We start from the raw sequence: 19,501 nt of genomic DNA on the forward strand, positions 1-19,501 counted from the left end.
ACCCCACTCTCAGTCCCTTTTGGTAAGCCCCAGGGGCATCAGGAAGTCAAAAAGAACCTGTAAAATATCCCCCACACCGCTGTGACTAATAGCACTGGTCAGCTCTAGGAACTGAGCAAGAGTGCAACCTGTCTGCACTTATTCTTCAGCCTAATTGTATTTACATCACTTAAATCCAGGTTCTGGTACAGCTTTGTAAGCTCCGTGCTTTCACATTGGTCTCAGCGCTGGAAATCTCCTTCCTGCTGCCACCACTGGGACCTTTCCCTCGCCTGTGATATGGTGATGGTAATTTCTCTGTAGCCTTTGAATAAAGCAGCACCTGGGCAAGCCTGTGAAACACTCCTTGGGTGCGTTTTATTCCTCTTCCCATTCACTGAATATTTAGACATCAAAGGGAGCCTTATTATCAAATGGGGGTTTGACGTTTATTAAAGCAACACATGGGCACTAATAGAGTGATGAGCTCTGAGCTCACTGGGGGTGACAAGGGCTCTTTGTCCCTGGTGGTTGTCCTCAGAGGGCGGCAGAGGAGGGACCCCACTGTGCACTGATGCACAAGCCCAGGACACTTGGTACCTCCCTTAAATGCCCTCCTGTATGTGGGCTTTCCTCTCTTCCAAATCAACCAGGCTTTGAAGTCCAGAGCTTCTGAATGAGAAGCCAAAAGCATAGAGCTCACAGAAAGTGCCTCAGCTGCAGGTACCGCTTGAGCTGTGTTTCATGGGCATCTCTGAAAAGGCCAAGGGACCCCCCTCTCCTGGTGAGTGCCCATTTCCATATTGTGTCCATTCACACTCATCATCTCCTCCAAGGCAGAGGCAGTAAAATAAACACCCCTCCTGCCCTGCTGCGCTGTTATCATCTCCGCAGACAGCTCACACTGCACTTCCCTTCAGGGTGACTCACTCCAGATGTGTCTGCATCTGCCTTCCCTCCAGCATGGGGCTAAACCCAGCACCCCATGGACACCCCAGTCTCAACGCATCCTGTGGATGTGATCCCACGCTGACTCCTGGAAATAGCCTGGCATTCATGCCCTCTGCATTCATGCCCTCCCTTCCTGCTGGGTAAGTCGGGATGTTTCCCTCTGCTCTACCTGCTGAGCTGCAGTCAGTGGCTTGAACCTGCTGCAGAAAGGGGTGGACATGCTCTACAGCTCCTCGCCCAGGCCAAGAGAGGTGTCAAGGTGTGTTATGGGCAGAAGGTGGGAGGTGAAAGGGAGGAGGAAGCAAACCCAGGAGAAAGACATCTCCAGGGATGCTGGGGCCAAGTGACCGGCAGCTTCTGCTGCTGCTAGCAGGGTGAGGAACAGAATAACCAGGGGATCTGCCTTCCTAAACACCTCCTCAACCCATCTAACCTGCCCTTAGTGCAGGGCCAGCGAAACGAGTCTGGAACCAGGTGCTAGAGGGCACATCATGGGGCAGAGATGCATCTCACATCACCTAGAGCACACAGGACCCACACAAAAGGCTGTGGGAAATCAAACTGTGGCATCTCACAGAGGTCTTCCATCACAGCTACCCTGACAAGAGCCACAAGGTGCCGTCAGCCTGCCAGCAGCACTGCCGGCCCTGGCATCAGGAGCATCTCGGCCAGGGATGCTCCATGGGATGCAGATGTCCACACCAGCCAGGGTATCCTGGGGATCCATGCAGAAACCTGGGTTCATGCCCAACCTCTGACTTCTGTTGAACACTCTGGTGTTTCCCCTTGGGAGGGGGAGGAAATAACACAAGTGATGCCCAAAAACTATTATATTCCCATGGATCCACGGATTCATGGATTTAGTGGGAGGTGTCCCTGCCCATGGCAGCGGGGTTGGAACTGGATGATGTTAAGGTCCTTTCCAACCCTAACTATCCTATGATTCTAGGATCCACATGGCTCTGGCCAGCCAGCCACAGCCCTCTAACCTCTCATTCCCTTGAGCCTTTCAATTAGCTCTTGCCTTCCTGACGATTCACTCAACACCCAGAGCGATTAGGAGCCAGAGGAAGGCCACGGCTTTGTCTCAAGCGATGAGCCAGATTAATCAGCTCCAGTTGCACTGAATTACCCAGTCGGGGCTCACAGCAACAACCTCCGATTCAGCAGCAAAGCAGCCAGCATCCCGCTTTCAACCAGGATAATCAGCAAGGACGTGAAAGCCAGATGAATGACTAGGTGAGGGTGGGCTGCCGCCTGTCAGGAGCTGGAATATAAGTCAAAGCACTTTGAAATTAAATCCTCGCTTTGACAGGGAACTAATGCAGAGATTTTAAAGTAGGTGTAATACACTTAGACAGGCATGTGTGCAGCCCGGTGCAAGTTGCCGTGCTTTGAATAAGTGTGTCCCGGCTACACTGAGAGCAGGAAAATGGAATTGAAAAGACAAAGGGTATTTTGAATAGCTCCAAACCAGCTTGGCAAGATTTTAGAGATGGTAGCAAGAGGTTTTAGTAATAGACCTAACTAACAACATTGTCAGGAGGAGATTTGGCTGCCTGGGATCTTGGATTTCACACCAAGAGGCTATCTCGTGTTGCTCCTGGCTTTAAATTAAGTCATTTGTGCCCACATGGGCAGCTGGGGATAGATGGAGGAGGTATGGCAATGGGGGAGGAGATGGGGTCCCTGCTGCCACTCTCAGCCTCCAGGGTGGACAAGCAGTGCTGCTGGGAGCTCTTGGGATTCCCAAGGGTTGGCCTTTCCAGGGGATTTCAGAGGTGGATTTAAGCCTCTACGCTTGGTCAAGCATCACCCAGAGCCCATCAGCAGAGCACTCCATGGGGGCAGCCCTGTGAAGACACTGTGAAGATTTGCAACCTCAGCTCTGGCTTCTATCCCCTCCTGACAGAAACCTCCCAGACCCCTCTCCTTGTTTGCCAGTTTTCAAGTGCCAAAACTTGGCATTTATGGTAAATCCTCAGAAACTGGGATTTAGGAAACCTCTCCTGATGGAACGGCAGGTGGTTAGGGGGAAAGCAGTCTCGAGGGCAACGCTCCCAGCAATATGGAAACCCACGGCCCTATCCTGCAGGCTCCGCTTTTCCATTACCCTCAAAGCATCAAAACTTCAAGACGGGGCTCGGAGCAAGCTGCTCTAGCAGAAGGTGCCCGTGGCAGGGGTTGGAACTGGATGAGCTTTCAAGTCCCTTCCAACCCAAACCACTCTGTGACCATCAAAGGCGAGAGGACCCCCCTTCCTCCCCATGCTCCCGTCTCTCCCTGCACCCTCAGGGACAGAGTCCCCGCACGCACCCACCAAACCCCTCCGGAGCGTGCAGCGGGGTCGGGGGCGCCCCCAGAGCCCCCCGGTGCCCTCCCCGCCACCGTCCCGCCTCCGGGGGTGTCCCCGACGGCGGGTCCCGCCCAGGCGGCGGCGGGGCCGGGGCGGCCCCCGGGGCTGCGCCCGCCCCCGTCCCGCCCCGTCCCGCCGCTCCATCCCGGGATGGGCCGGCCCCGCTGACAGTCGGGCTCGGCGGCCGCCGCGGGCGCATCCACCGGGCAGCGCAGCCGTCGCTGCTGCTCCCCCTGCCCCGCGCCCACCTGCGGCGGCGGCTGCCCCGGCCCCGGCGGACGGACCGGGGGGGCTGCCGCCGCCGGCGCGCTCGGTCTATCCCTGCCGCCCTCCAGGATGAGCCCGGAGTATTTCCTGCGCTCCTTGCTGCTCATCATCCTCGCCACCTTCTCGGCCAACGCCAGCAACTGGCTGTGAGTAGCCGCGGGGCGAGGGGGGGAACCGCCACCACCGCCACTTGTTGCTGCCCCGGGGCAGGTGCCGCCAGGCTCGGGCAGCTCCGTGGCTCGACCCCCCCGCGATGATGCTGTTCGGTGGTACCCGGAGGGGCATCCGGTTTCCGTCCCCATCGCGCCTGTAGCCGCTGTCCCGCGGACACCCCACACCGGTGGCGGCGAGGCTTAGGAGCTGCATCCCCGGGCCGGTGGGCTGCAGCGATGCTCGGATCCGGAGTGTTCTCCAGGCTGGATGGACAGGGGCTGGTTATCGAGCTCCGGTCCCCTTTTTATCCTCAAGTCATGAGCCTGGACCACGCCGGGGGAGGACGGAGGTCGGGGCATCGGGTCAGAGCAGGGCCTGGGGGCTGGTGAGGTGCTGCCTGAGGGCCAGCGGTGCAGGGCAGGGTTTGGCAGGGCTGACGCTGGCCCCAGGGATCGGCGGTGGGAAGGGCTGCCCACACCTCGGACCCCATTCCCGGAGGGAGCACAGTGGTGGGGGGCTGTGGCACGGTGACATTGGGAACCCACTGAGCAAACACTGGAATCATGTGTAAGGTAAACAGGGGCGGAAATCGTTCTGGAAAATTCCTGCGTGTTTGCCAAGGCGGTGGGACTGTCTTCTGGGAGAACCCCCCCCCCGGGCAGAGGGGATCGAGCATGGCAGCACCTTCCCACCTAGCTCTGAGCGAAGGCACTGGTTCCTCCTAATTATTCTGCTCTGGTGGGAGATGGTGCTTCGCCTGCACCCGTCTGCTGGGAAAGAATTAGTTCCCGGTGCATGCACCAGCAGACCCACTCTGGGGCTGGGAATATGGGCCACTTCCATCTCACCTCCCTAGTCTCTGTCCGTGAGGGCAGCTAATGCCAGGGGCTGCTGGCATGCAAGATCCCGAGTGGCTTGTGCCCAGATAGGCATGGCCCCACAAGTGCATCCCCTGCACAAGGAGTCCTTTCCGTACCCAGATCCAGCTCCCGACTCTCCTGCCTTTTAGATTTGCCTCGCTGGAGGCTGCAGGATGTGGGTGGGTTTTGGAGGATGCTCCCTAAGCCCAGGGAAAGCGCCAGGTCAGCGGCGTTCTCCAAGTGTCCTGCCCGTGGGAAAAGGTGCTCTCCTATCGGTTGCCGCCTGGGATGCGTTAACACTTCATCCTCCTCCGCTCCTCCTTTGCCAGATGGAGCGACTTGCATGCCACGCGTCTCCGGCAAGCAGTGGGTGGATCATAGCAGCTATCAAGGTGGTCTTTTGAGCTGTCATGCTGCGGGTGAAGGTATATTGGGAACTGTGGGAAGTGTTTTTCCTGCAAGGAAAAGAAGCCCTGCGGGATGTTGGGAGATCCTTGGAGAGGAGCAGCCTCGGCTGCCCCAGGATTGGCACAGGGAAGTGCTTGGCAAAGGGGGGGGTTCATGAGCGAGGTTGACAAGCGGATGCGCAGAGGTGGGACCCCCCTGGTCCCCAGTGCTGCACGCAGCTGGGATCGTGTTCGGGAAGCCGAGGCGGGGGGGTGGATCATGGCAGTAGTCGGGGAGGTCTGTGTGCAGCCGTCCGTGCTGGCGAGGTGCGGGGTGGGCGCGGGGGGCTCGTTCCTGCCAACAGGGGAGGAAAAGCAGACACATCTCAGTGCGCTTGAAAGGAAGGGGGTCAACTTGATTTGATGCTGCAAATGTATTGGGATAAAAGGATCGTCCCCCGCTCGGCGCTTTTTATTCTTTGCCTTTAGGATTAAGACAATTCCCATTGTTTATCTTCTCACATCAGAAACAAAGGCTGCCGGAGGCAATAAACAGAGTTAGAAGGATCCCAGGAGTTATCAGCTATTCGAGGAATGAGCGTGCCTCGTACGTCTTCGCGAAGCCTCACGCATGTGGGCTCTGCCCTGCCCGGGCGCTGCCAGCCCGCACCTCACCAGCGCATACTTCTGCTCATAGGTGTGTGCGCCGGGTGGCAGCCGCGGTGAAGTTTGCTTTGCCAGAAACCTGCTGGATTAGTGATTAAGCTCAGTTGTGTCTTTTCTTTTCCCCTGTTCTTTCCTCCCCCCCCCCCCCCCCCAAAAAAAAAAAAAAAAGCTTCTTCCGACCTGTCCGGACTCGCATTCCCGATGCTGCCGAGAGACACTGCTTGCAACACTTGAGCTGAAGGGGTTTTGTGTAAGCCTGGCTTTGTGGGGAAGGGCTCACTCTGGCTCTGCAAGCGATGTTCTCTGAGCTGCCCCATCCCATGTAAAGGGAGGCGGGGTGGGTATCGGAGGGATCGCTCTGCTGCCCATTGAGCTGGACGGGACTTCGGCAGGTCTTTTGGCTAAACAGACCAAGCTCCTTTCTCTCTGGTTAGGAACCAACTGTGTTTCCTCAGCGTCTTGAGTCTGGGAGGTTGCTGCTTGGCTTGTTGCCTATCCAGAAAGCTGCTGTTCTCCAGATCTGAAGAGATGCTCTGCTCCCCATTCTCGCCTTCCTCCTGCCTTTGGAGGCTCAGAGAGTTTCAAAGCTTTTCCTCCTGCCTCTTCAGGCATGGAATTGTAGAATTAAACAGAGGGCTGTAGTTAGTGCCTTTTACATCCTAGCTGGTTGTGCATGGGAAGGTACCTCTAGCTTCTGCTTTATCTCTGGAGGAGTTCAGGGATGTGGTTTATAGAGGAGAAATAGCCGATTTACTTCCAAAGCAACCCACATTTCACAGACTTGATTCAGCTTTTGAACCTGCACATGCAGTGATGTGGTGGAACTAAAGCATGTCCTTTGAAAACCATCTCAGTGCTGGGGATGCTGTCTTGTAGAAGGTTTTGCCCAAAGGAGCACCTCTCTGGAGCACTTGGGCTCCAGTTTTAGTACGACGTAAGGGGCAAGCAGTCATTTAGTTAGTTATTTAGTCATTTAGTTAGTTATTTAGTCAGTTAGTTAGTTATTTAGTCAGTTAGTTAGTTATTTAGTCAGTTAGTTAGTTATTTAGTCAGTTAGTTATCTGTTTTGGAGGGAGAGAAGTCCACCTGAAGAGGTGAACTAGCAAATGTGCTGTGGATGGAGGCATCCACTAACTGCATGTGGCACTGGGGCCGCTGCAATCTGTAGCTGTTGAGGTGATTTGGATGATGAGAGTCAAACCTCATGCCTGGAAAGCATCGGATGCAGCAGAACAGGGGTCCTTAATGGGTAAGACCCCAGGTTATCAAGCTATCTGGGTATCACTGTAGCCTCTCCCTGTTTTCTTGCAGCTAAAACTGGCTTTGGAGGAGGCTTTCCATATGCAGGCTGGATAGTCCAAGATGCGGTTATGCTGTTGCGGAGCAGCGTGTGCCACCAGCAGCTCGCTCTACCCCCTATTTACAGGGGTTTAAAACTTCCGTCTGGGCTTGAGACTTGGCTTAAGGGGCCAGGAGCACAGATGGGCTTTAAAACCCCTTTAAAAAAGCTGAATTTGAGCACTCTGGGAAAGCGTGGAGACCTTGCAAGTGTCCAAGCAAGCCTGGCTAAGCAGCTGCTCTCTCATAGTAACCCCTTTTGAGAGGGAGGATTTCCCTGTCCCCCCCTTTCATCTGAACACCACAAGGTGCTTTTGCAAACGCGGGGCCTGATTCTCCGTGCTCATCCCTGCCAGCTTTGCAGTGGGAATGTCGCAAGAGCAGCCCGAACGCTCATTTAGTGCCGGTTTGGGTCGTTGTGCAATGCGGAGGATTTGGGAAGAAGCACGCCTGGGTCCTACGCTTGCATCCCTCTGGTTTTAAACCAGACTTGATTCTTGCTTCGCCTCGAGCCTGGCTGAGTTTGATTTGTACAAGATTCTTTGCGTTGTCGCTGTGACCCTCCCATTTTCCACTTGGCAAGGAACCAGTCCCGTGTTTTCCCAGTGGATGCTGTCTGTGGAGGTGCTGGTTCAGTAGATGCAGCTCTCTCCAGGGCAAAGCTGCTTCTGCCCAGCCCGGTACTCTTGGGTTTTGATGTGAGGACATGAGGAAGGTCGTGCCTGCTCTGGCAGATGGGATGGTGAGTTGCACTGATTGGATTTGATGCAGAATGTCCTTGCTTTGAGGGCTGCTGTGGATTGGATGAGCAGCTCTCTGCTTCTGGGATGCCCAGGGCTCCTTTGCATTGCTCTGGGGATCCTGCAGGGTAGGTGCACACAACCCATCCCCTGAGGGTGAGGAGAGGGAGAGGAAAGCCAGCAGCCCCCATTGGAAATACATTTATTTATTCACAAGTCTTGCCACTTTTGACAAAACCAGCTGATTTTAGCCCAGTGATGAGAACAAACTGGCTTTAAGGGCTGCATCCCGCAGAGGCAAGAGGCCTCTTCCAGTCTTGGTGCAGGACTTGCCACCAGTTTGGCTTGTCTGTGAGCGCTGGTCATGTATGGAAGGAAGACTGGATGGCATTGGAAGGACCTGTGCTCACTGCTCCTCAGCACTGACAGGCATTTTTGCCTTTTCCTAAGGGAACAACTGAAACTACAGCGCAGCTATTGCAGCAGAGCCTTGTAGGTAGGATGGACATGAGCGAGATAAAACCGCTGTGCACCCCAGATTGTGCAGAAGAGGGTCAGCTCCAAACATGAGCAACAGCAAGAAGCTGATTTCCTCTTTGCAGTGGTTCTCTATGGCTCCATGAGTCAGAACTGGACTTCTACATTGAAGCCAAAGAAGTGTTTATGTTACTCTGCTGAGAGCTACTGTTCTCTCTAGTGATTTATCCCTGCGGATGGAGAGAAATGCATTACAGCCATTTATTTGGGCTTCCTTAAAATGATGAAATTGCTGAGCAATCCTGGAGGTTGACAGCTTCAGGGGGCTCTCCTGTATTTCCAGCCATGCCGGCTCTTACAATACTTGGTTTTATTTACTTAGAGCTTGAAAGCCTTGTGAATCCCCAAAAGTCTCATTCATCCGAGCCTGCTGGCATGGTACAAAGCGCAGGGAACCTTGGTTTGGCTCCAGCCCCAGGGTGTCAGCCCCATGCCTGTGGGTGACCCCCAGCAGCATCCCCCAGGAGCTGCAGCAGTGAAGGTGATGTGCAGGATCCATCTTGCCCTGCAGAACTGGAGCCAGCGTTGTGCTGTCATGAAATCACTTGGGGTTAAAAATGGAGAGCAGCCTGGGGTCTGTTGCCAGTTGGGCGAGATCAAACTAACCCTGCAGAAGGCTCCTCTCACCACATATTTGCAGATTCTGATCAAAACTAGAAACTCATCAGGTTTTCGCCAACCAGGTCTAGCCTGGAGCGCTGCAAAAGGGGAATTCCCACAGTTCAGCCCAATGGCCTGTGCTTGTCTCCTCTTGTAGCAAGGCGCTGCCCTTGTTCTCAAGCTCAGGAGTACCTTCTGTTGACTTATAAAGGGAGATGCAGTAAAGGATATTTCCTACACATAGAGTCACAGAATGGTTTGGGTTGGAAAGGACCTTAAGATCATGCAGTTCCAAACCCCCTGCCATGGGCAGGGACATTTCACACTAGACCATGTTGCCCAAAGCTGTGCCCAGCCTGACCTTGAACACTGCCAGGGATAGAGCATTTACCACTTCTCCGGGCACCCTGTTCCCATGCCTCAGCATCCTCACAGGAAGAGCTTCCTTAGATCTAACCCGAACTTCCCCTGTTTCCGTTTGAACCCATCACTCCTTGTCCTATCACTCCAGTCCCTGATGAGCATCCTTATAGCCCCCTTCAGGTACTGGAAGGCTTCTTCCAAAGCAGATTTCCAATGTGGATGCTTCTCTCAGGGTCTTCCCAGCTTCCACCTGGGTCTCCCCCAACATAAAGTGGAGATGTTGCCCTGGATGCTCATAAAGCCAAGGGGTAGCACTGGCTTGGGACCAGTGGCCAGGCCATCTCACTGTCCCCATAGACTTGTGATAGGGGGAGACAGGCCACAACCAGTGGCTGGTGCATGGGTAGATGGGTGTTTGCTGAGTGCAGATGGTGTTAGGTACAGGGTATAAGGTGTGGGGTCAGGATTTGCGCTCAGGCAGTGGAGCTGCACACTCAGGTCTGCAGGCAGGCAATGGTGAGCATGGTATTGCTTCCTCCTGGGAGACTGTTTTGGCAGCTGGAGGTGAAGGTTAAGGTGTGAAATGCATGGTATCAGCCAAGAGGTGAAACGTGCAGTAACAGTGATAGGAAGGGCTGAGCCAGAGGGATGCTTTTCCAGGGAAGAAACCAGACAGGCTCTCAGGTGATGACTTTGTAAATGACCTTTTACACTAAGAAGGGATGGAAAGGTAGGATATCTATTCCCAGGAGGGGTTGCCTGGTCTCCAGGACGGACATGTCCTGCTGCAGAGCCGGCCACTGGATAAGGGTGAGCCTATAGGTCTCCACAGATCCTGACAGGAACATGCCCAAGTTGGCAGAGCTGCTGAACCATGCCAAGAATGGGGCTGGTTCCTACAACCCTGGCCTTGTTGGCACAGGAGAGCAGTACTGAACCCAGTGCAGGACACCATGAGAAAGCACAGGGGCTCTCCTGGAGCATCCTTTGACCTGACAACCCTGGGACATTTCTCCGTGCCTTCCCTCCACTTATAAGGGGAAAACAAGAAAAAGATGATCCCCTTTGCCATAGCTGCAGGACAGCTTCTTGCAGCACCTGGTCAGTACCTCTCCCTGTGTTTCTCTATCATGTGTCTTGATGCACTTTTGGTTCTTCCATCCTAAACAAGCCTTTCTTCTTCCTCAAAAGAAACCTGTCTGCACAAGGCAGTCCCAATCCCAAGTATAACCCTGGGTCACTGGCTGACTGTGCACCCAGCCACAAGAGGCACAGAGATGCGCTGCTGATCCAGGCTAAGGTTGCTCCTCCATGAGCAGGGAGGATGTTTGCAGAGGCTGCCTCTCAGAGCAGAGCGGAGGCATCTTTGCAATGTAAGACTTGAACAAGCCTTTTGTGGCCTTGGCCAGGCAGGTGTCCCAAGGAGGTTGAGTGTTTGCTGAAACAAGGTGAAGCTTCTGAGCTCATCCAACTCCTCAGCATCTCTAAGTGATACCTCGGTGATGCCAGTGGCCTGGGTCTGACTTCAGGAAAATATTCCCAACATGAGACAATAGAAAGAGTTCTCACACTTGAAATTCATTTTCTTGCATAAAAGGAACACCGGAGATTCCTGCTGCATCTTCCTTGACCTGCCTCTTTTGAGAATTTGTCAATGACTCAAATCAACACCTTCCCACGGCACGGGATCTCCTCCCCTCTCCTTCTGGCTCTATCTGCTGTGACTTTTCCAATGTCTCCTTGTCATTCCATCAGTTATTCTTCCTCCTGAAATTAGTACCATCATTTTTAGGTAGGGCTTCCCCCCGACCTATTCAAAGCTCCCTGGATACGAGGTTTCCTTACTTGCCGTCTTGCAGGTTGGATCAACTGCGGCTGCTTGAATTCTGGGGTTTCAATCTTCATCTGTATGCTGTGGATGGGGAAAAAAAAGGAAGGGCTTTCCATCAGTTTTGTATTAAATCAATAGCTTTTATTAAAAGGGAGCTTGTTCCACAAGTGACCCGTTTGGATTTAAAGGCAGGAGAAAAGGAACAAATGCAATGATGAAGCAAGGAGACAAAACTTGAACAAACAGGTTGGGAACAGCTCACCTCTTGAAATACTCTTTGCCAAATCTTGGAAAAGGAATAAAATGTGCCAGTATCTGCAGGGGTTTGTCCACAAGCAGGGTTGTTTTGAGGCTGCGTGAGAGGCTTGTGGCATACTCTAGAGCCCTGCACAGCTCTGCACAGCAATCGAGATGTGATGTCTGGCTGGAGATCTGCACTGAGGCCTTGTAAAGGGCAGGAACTGTTGGGTTCCCTCCTGTTGTGCCTGTCTTGCTGTGTCTGCAGGTAGACAAAGGCTTTGTCTGTGGTTTCTACCACCTCAGTCCAGGCAAACGAAGTTTGGAGCAAGGTCTGCGATAAGGACCAGGCAAAGTGCTAGAGCCAGGTTTCCATGGTGACCGTGGGATGCTGCGGGTGGGTTTGATGCCTTGCCTGGGCTCTGCAGCCCTGAGAAATACTCTGAGTTGTGGGGTGGAAGCATCTTTGAGTGCTGGTGAGGGCAGAGAATGTTTCCCAGCTTCTGTCTCACCCTTCAGCTGCCCTAGAAAGGGGGTGAGATGTTCCTGCCTGGTATCCTGGATATGGTGTGGAGAGATGCCATGTGAAAGCCTCAAAGCTGAGGTCCTTCTATAAAGGTCCTTCCTATCCTTGGCTCAACCTCTGGATCCTTCCTGGACCAGGAACCAGGATGAGAGTCTCCTGCCCCCCCCAGAAAAGTGTATGCTTGGAAAGCAGTGATGGTACTCATGCGATGTAGGAGACTGGTAGTAAGCTGGGAGTGTGATGAGGCCATGGCATTTGAGGCACATGGAGCCCTGCTTGCGTCCGAGAAGTGACTGTGCAAAAGTGGCTCCTCCATCCCCAAGGAAGGGCAGACACACAAGGGCTGAGGGGGAACGATGGCATACAGAGGACCTGTCATGGGGGACAGAGGCCAGAGCACCGCTCTGGATAGCTTCATCTTATTTGCCTGCCTTACAAAACAAATTACCAGAGCTGTGCTTGGAGATCTGTACCTATCTTTGAAGCATCCTTGGCCTTCGTTTTATCGTCCCAAACAGCATTAAATTCTTGCTGGGGAGGTATCTTATCAGGTACATCTACTTGGAAAGGCTTGAAAGGCTCTTGTCATGCTTTTCTTCATGTGTGCTTTGAATTTATAGCTCCTTATCGCCTGGAGAATCCTAGTGAGCTGGGAAGTATATTAGAAAAGGAGATGACGGCCCCTTCTCTAGCAGTGCTGATATTAATGTGGCTGTTACACCTGCGGCACAGCTCTCTCCTGCCAAGGTGCCTGCAGTCAGACCAGGCACTGATGCATCGGCAGGACCAGCCCCGCTGCTTTGCAGGAGCTGGTTCCCTGGTAGAGTAAATCCTGCTTCAGCTGCAGGAGGTGGGGAAAGCCAGATCAGCACAAAGGGTTGGTACTGGAGGCAGAACCGGGTTTTCTTGGCTTCCAGGCTCAAAGCTGATCGGCTGATCCAGTGTCTTGGGATGAATCTGACTGCTCTGCTATGTGCCAGCTTCCCCATGCTCAGACTGAAATGATGGCTTGACCTGGGAGGGGATGGAGCTGTCTCAGTCAGGCCGGGTTTGCTCAGCATCAAACCATCCTCCCAAGGGTCAGCGAAGTGCAGCAAGATGCAGGAACAGCAGTTGTTGCACTTCATGTCCAGGACTGCAGTGCAGGGACAGGGACACTCACTGCATGGTGTAGGGGCCACCAGAATCATAGAACCCCAGCCTGGTTTGGGTTGGAAGGGACCTTAAAGCTCCTCCAGCTCCAACCCCTGCCACGGGCAGGGACCCCTTCCACTGGAGCAGCTTGCTCCAAGCCCCTGTGTCCAACCTGGCCTTGAACACTGCCAGGGATGGGGCAGCCACAGCTTCTCTGGGCACCCTGTGCCAGCGCCTCAGCACCCTCACAGGGAAGAGCTTCTGCCTAAGAGCTCATCTCAGTCTCCCCTCTGGCAGGTTAAAGCCATTCCCCCTTGTCCTATCACTACATGTCCTTGATAGGTGACAGCCACAGTGGGGTTTCCAAGCCAGCCATGTGCATCATGGAGCTGCGCAGCCAGTCCTCTGCAGACAGGGCTGTGCCCTCGGAGGAGCAGCAAGCTTGGGCAGAGACGCTTAGCTGGTATAAAGGCTAGAAAAGAGCTTGGCTCTGAAAGCACGGCAGCCTGCCACTTCCCGCTGCCCGAGAGGCATTGCGTCAAGTGATCTCCACGCACAAGGAAAGCTGAATGCTTTTGACAGCTCGCCATGCAGACTCCCCACGGACACTGCAAGCCAAGCCGGCTTTCTCACCGTCTCCCACGGTCCCCCAGTTGTAAGCATGAAACCAAGCTGGTGAATAATTCTGCTGATGCACAGAAGAGAAAATCCTGTTCTCTCCTCCTGGGGCGGGCTGGCAGGGCTAATGGGAGGAAGAGGCTGTGACAACTCGATTTTGTGGCTGAAGTCAGCAGATCTGGCTCCTGGGACACATGGGAAGAGGCAGGGAGCAGGAGCCACTTTTGCACAGTCACTTCTCGGAGGCGAGCAGGGCTTCAAAGGCAGGATCCTGAAGAGGATGTCGCAACTTGGGAGGAGGAGGCAAAAAACAAGCAAACAGAAAAACCCACAGGCTCTGGTAGGGCTGGGAAATGCAGAGTCAAGGAATGAGGTTTCCAAAAAGCCTTCGCTCCGTACTCGCATCTCTTGGTGCAGGCGAGACAGCAACGGGAGCTGACGCTGGCGATTCCCGAGGATGTTAAAGCTCGGTGTGGTCAGCGGGTGCAAGTGTGAGTTTTGCCTGTCCCATGAAGGGGACCTCCCTTCTCCATGGCAGGAGAGTGTCACTTAAAGCGGGTGCCAGCAGCCACGAGAAGGAGGGACTTTCAGCTATGCACGTGCTGGCACAGGCACAGAGAGTTGTAGAGGACCTCGGGCTGTCCAACAGCCTGGCTGAGCCAGTGGATAAGTGGACTGGGTCTATCCTAAGCTCCCTCTGGGATCCAGAGGCTGGGGCAGAAGGATGGACCTGGGAAATGGGCAAGCATGGACACATGCAGAGGGCAGAGGGTTGGGTTACCGCAATGTGCCCCAGGGACCGTCATGCCCATGCGCTCGGTGAGGAGGTGCCAAGAGCTTGCAAGGTGCTTGCCCCAGAAGGATGAGTTCCCTCATGCCCCTCATGAGGAGCAGCTCTGTGACAACTCCTGCTGAGGACGGGGCTATGGAGAGCAGAGCACGTGGTCACCTCCACACAGGGCCAGCCTTTTCCAGGTCAGCAAAGACCTCATGGTCCCATTCTCAAGCTGGGCTGGTGGAGGAGGTGCCCAGCGTGTGCAGTTTTGCCCATGGCAGGCTCCTGATTCTGTCCTCCCTGCTTCAAGCCCTGTTCGGATTCCAAGTGATGGGAAACCTGGCAGCTCCCAGAGGCCATCCTTGCCTGCTGGGGGTTGGGGGAGCTAAAAGCAGGCTCCAGGAGGGAAGTGGTTTGGAGGGCGATGCTCGTCGGTGATGAGCACACACCGCGCTGCGGGAGCAGTGTGGCAGCTGGAGCTGGCAGCCGAGCGCCTGTCCTGCTTGTTTTGGCTGACTTCAGAGACCTCTGGCTTTTCCTAGTAGCACTTGGATGTGCCGGTACTCAGGAGACCTGACCGGGCACATTCAGACAACGCCGAAAATATCTTCCTTGCAGGCAACAGAGGCAAAGGGGAGCCAGCAGCTGAGAAACAGGGGACCAGGCTGCAGAGGGATGGTTGTTTTCCTTGGGCTTGCTCTCTGCCGGCCAAAAATGCATCCTGTGGAGCCGCAGCAGTGGTACATTTAAGGTGACCCCAGATGGACACCAGGTCTCAGCTATGGAGGGGGTGAGAGGTTAGGACCCCTTGTTTTTTGCAGTGCAGGGTGTCCCAGATCATAGAATCACAGAATGGAAAGGACCTTAAGATCATCCAGTTCCAACCCCTTGCCATAGGCAGGGACACCTCACACTAAACCATGGCACCCAAGGCCTTGATCTGCCAGCCCTTTCCTCCTAACCAGTCGTGCTGTCGCGGCAGGTACCTGGCGAAGCTGTCTTCAGTGGGGAGCATCTCCGAGGAGGAGACCTGCGAGAAGCTGAAGGGCTTGATCCAGCGCCAGGTACAGATGTGCAAGAGGAACCTGGAGGTGATGGACTCGGTGCGGCGCGGAGCCCAGCTGGCCATCGAGGAGTGCCAGTACCAGTTCCGCAACCGCCGCTGGAACTGCTCCACGCTGGATACCCTGCCTGTCTTTGGCAAGGTGGTAACGCAAGGTGAGCCGGAGGACGCGTGCCTGGGGTGATGCTGAATGGTGGGAATGGCTACAGCAGCAGTCCGGGGGGATGCAGGAGGGTTTTGCTTGCATGCTGCTGAGCCAGTAGAGAGGTAGAGGAGGGAATGGCCCAGTGCTGGATCATGGGGCTGATGGCTCTTCCCTGGGCATTTCAGCAGGGCTCTTTTTGCTGTATTGGGGACAGCAAATCCTGGCCTTTGCAGTTCTTCGGCTGCTGGGTGCTTCCTCTCCTGAACCTTTTCCACACCAGCGGAATGAAGGGCATGAAGGGGCCAGCCCAGGGCATCCGCAGAGCCTGGACCTCTTACAAGGACGTGCCAAGTCTCCCTGCAGTCTCCTCTCTTCCCCCCCAAGCCCAGGAGCTTCGCTCTGCAGAGCAATGGCTGCATTTATTGGGTCTCTTCCCCTGGCAGCACTGAAGCAATGACGAGGGCCAGACCAGAGCAAAGCATCCCAAGGTGAAACCTGGGGAGGACAGCCCTCTGCCGCCCGAGGCGAGTAAAACACACGGGGACTGGACCCTCTGAGGGCAGCATCTCACCCACCACCACCCATCGCCAGCCTGCAAGAGGGTTTAGGACCAGGGCAGCCCCCAGCCCCTCTATTCCCAGCTGCTGTCCCGGAGACACAGGGCTGCGATTGAGCCACCAAGCACCCAGAGCATCAGGGTGAGGATACGGAGGGCACAAAAGTGGCCTTTGCCTCCCTTCAGGTGCCATCTCTGATACACCCATCACAGCACCCTCTAGGCCAAAGCATCCCCCCAGCTCCTTGTTTGACTTCCCTCCCCTCAACGCAGGGGTGCAGATCTCCTCTTGCGAAGGTTCAGGGACTGGAAATACCAGAAATACCAGAAACTAAAAGTCGTCTCTTTTTAGGCAGCCACAGCACAAACCAACCAACACGATCCTACTATTAACCTCGATTAACTTGGAGGCGGCTCAGTCCCCCCACAGCCACTGCCGCCAGAGTACAGCTCGGCCACCAAAGTCTGGGCTGCGACCACCAAAGTAGTTGCCCTCTGTCCAACCAGCAAGCCAGGGGGATGTCTGCTGGCAAGAGATCCCCTGCTCTGCCCCAAGCACGGGACTACCCCAAATGCCAACCCTCCTTCCATGGAGATGGAGGGGCTGTGTCCTCAACCGGCCTCGGAGGATGGTAGGGATTTGGGTGTTGCAAGAGCTGATCCAAGGCCGTGCTGCCCTGTGTGGTTACGCTCAGCGATGTCCCCTGGCTTCCCAGACAAGCTGCTCTTACCCATGTGGCACCACAAAAGCTGGGCAGGGGCTGCACCCTGGGGAGCAGTGCGGTTGTGCACGGCGTGCAGTGGGGTTGTGCAGGGTGGTTTGGGAGGTGCTGGGTGCTACAGGACCCTGTGTGAGAGGACGGCAAAGATCTGCAGCTGCAATGTTCCTGGAGGTGGAAAGCGGCCAACTGTTGTGGATGCAGGAGGGATTTCATGGTAGAAGTGCCCTGTAAGCATCAGGCAAGATGGTCTCTCCATATAAGCTCCGGAGAGCTCTCCCCACAGTGGCAATAGAGCTTGTGCATCTCTCTCATTCCCAGGTTATGATTTGCCCATCTCATTCTTGTTTTCAAGCTTGTGGGCAGTTCCCAGCTCCTTCATTATTGCAAAGCAGGGCTCTCATGGATGCAAATGATATCTCAGGGCTGAGGTGACTCTGCTGAGACTGGTCCAGGCTTGGCACTAAGCAAACAGCATCCCTGCGAGTGGGAAGGATGAGTGTCCTGCACAGGGTACCCCACCTTGGGAGGAAGAGATGGAGCAAAAGGCTTCACCTGATAGTATGATGTGCCATGATGTGCAACACCAGTGCTGGGAGGGAAGAGGAGCAGGGGCACGCAACAGCCTTTGGCCACAGGGCCGCACACCCCAAAGAAGAGCCCTTTTGCATGCCTTGGACTTGCTGCCCTGTTTCCCACCTTGGTTTGTGCCTTGCAGGGACACGGGAGGCAGCGTTCGTCTATGCCATCTCTTCGGCAGGGGTGGCCTTCGCGGTGACCCGCGCCTGCAGCAGCGGCGAGCTGGACAAGTGTGGATGTGACCGCACGGTGCAGGGGGGCAGCCCGCAGGGTAAGTGAGCAACGGGGGGCAGCTGAGCTGGGGTGCAGAGTAGCCAAGCATGGAAATGCCAACCCCTGGAGCAGGCAGACAGGAGGAGAATGTAAAACACACAGAGAAGAGAAGGACTTGGGGCTGAGAGAGCCTGGAGAAGAGAAGGCTCCTGAAGGGGAGACCTGAGAGCAGCTCCAGTGCCTAAAGGGGCTGCAGGAAACCTGGAGAGGGGCTTGGGACAAGGGCCTGTAGGGACAGGCCAAGGGGAATGGCTTGAACCTGCCAGAGGGGAGACTGAGATGAGCTCTTAGGCAGAAGCTCTTCCCTGTGAGGGTGCTGAGGCGCTGGCCCAGGGTGCCCAGAGAAGCTGTGGCTGCCCCATCCCTGGCAGTGTTCAAGGCCAGGTTGGACACAGGGGCTTGGAGCAAGCTGCTCTAGTGGAAGGGGTCCCTGCCCATGGCAGGGGTTGGAGCTGGAGGAGCTTTAAGGTCCCTTCCAACCATTCTATGAGTCTATGAAACTCCTGTTAGTACAAGTGAATTCATCAAAAATGCACTTGGGAGCATCGCCCATGGGGCAGAGAAAGCTTTTTGTTTGTGTGTCCCCCAGGGCCACATTCCTCATCTTCCCCAGTACCCTTGGGCAGCCCAGCTTTGTGGGTAGCAAGGCAGAAGAGGGGCAGGTCAGCTGTGTTTTAGGAAGAGCAAGGCTGGAGGAGGCTGGCTGTATCCATCTCATCCATGCTCTCTGCCTTAGGCTTCCAGTGGTCGGGCTGCTCTGATAACATCGCCTACGGCGTGGCCTTCTCACAGTCCTTCGTCGACGTCCGCGAGAGGAGCAAAGGGGCCTCTTCCAACAGAGCCTTGATGAACCTGCACAACAACGAGGCAGGGAGGAAGGTAATGGCGAGGGGGAGACCTGGGCAGCCAGTGCAGCTCCGCAGCCACTGCTTGAGCCATTTTGGCTTCCTTTAATCCCATCACCTCACGCGCATCAGCATCACATTCCACATACCCCTTACCAGATCCTGTATGCCATGCCCATCACGAGCTGACCATCCCTCCCTTCTCATTTCTTGTGCCTTGTGCTCCAGGCGATCCTGAACAACATGCGGGTGGAGTGCAAGTGCCACGGCGTGTCCGGCTCCTGCGAGTTCAAGACGTGCTGGAAAGCCATGCCCCCCTTCCGCAAAGTGGGCAACGTCCTGAAGGAGAAATTCGACGGTGCCACGGAGGTCGAGCAGAGCGAGATCGGATCCACCAAAGTGCTGGTGCCCAAAAACTCCCAGTTCAAGCCGCACACGGACGAGGACCTCGTCTACCTGGACTCCAGTCCCGACTTCTGTGACCACGACCTCAAGAACGGGGTGCTGGGTACCAGCGGCCGGCAGTGCAACAAGACCTCCAAGGCGATCGATGGCTGCGAGCTGATGTGCTGCGGCCGGGGCTTTCATACGGACGAGGTGGAGGTTGTGGAAAGGTGCAGCTGCAAATTCCACTGGTGCTGCTCCGTCAAGTGCAAACCCTGCCATCGGGTGGTGGAAATCCATACGTGCCGGTGATGCACGGCGGGGAGCGCCTGTCCGTCCCCCTCCCTGACTGACCCTGCTTCTCCCTTGCCCCATGGCCAGGACTGAGGAAGGAACCCAGACGCTGCAGGGAGAGCGCAGCTCTGCACAGAGACAGAGCCCCAGAGGAAAACAGATTTTAAAGAAAAAAAAATATTTAAAGTTTCAAAAAATTGAGCATTCTTGGCTTCTTTTTGATGTTGTTTTGTTCGCTTGCTTTAGTTATTGCTGAAGCCAGAGCCCCTCGGTGTCCTGCGCCAGCAGGGATGTGTCTGCGTTCAGTGGCTGCCTGGGGACCTGCA

At 55.2% G+C, this 19,501-nt stretch overlaps 1 protein-coding gene across 1 annotated transcript; it reads left to right on the plus strand.

Moving 5' to 3' along the window:
- Positions 1–3,622: 3,622 nt before the first annotated feature.
- On the plus strand, positions 3,623–19,193 carry WNT4 (Wnt family member 4; the record flags this gene model as incomplete). The annotated part of the gene is made up of 5 exons (XM_080631112.1): positions 3,623–3,699; positions 15,300–15,535; positions 17,519–17,650; positions 18,389–18,531; positions 18,726–19,193. The coding sequence occupies 5 exons, from the start codon at positions 3,623–3,625 to the stop codon at positions 19,191–19,193; spliced, it is 1,056 nt and encodes a 351-aa protein (XP_080487238.1).
- Positions 19,194–19,501: the final 308 nt, after the last annotated feature.

This window comes from Psittacula echo, assembly GCF_963264785.1.
Source record: "Psittacula echo genome assembly, chromosome: 17".
NCBI classification, from domain to species: Eukaryota; Metazoa; Chordata; class Aves; order Psittaciformes; family Psittacidae; genus Psittacula; species Psittacula echo.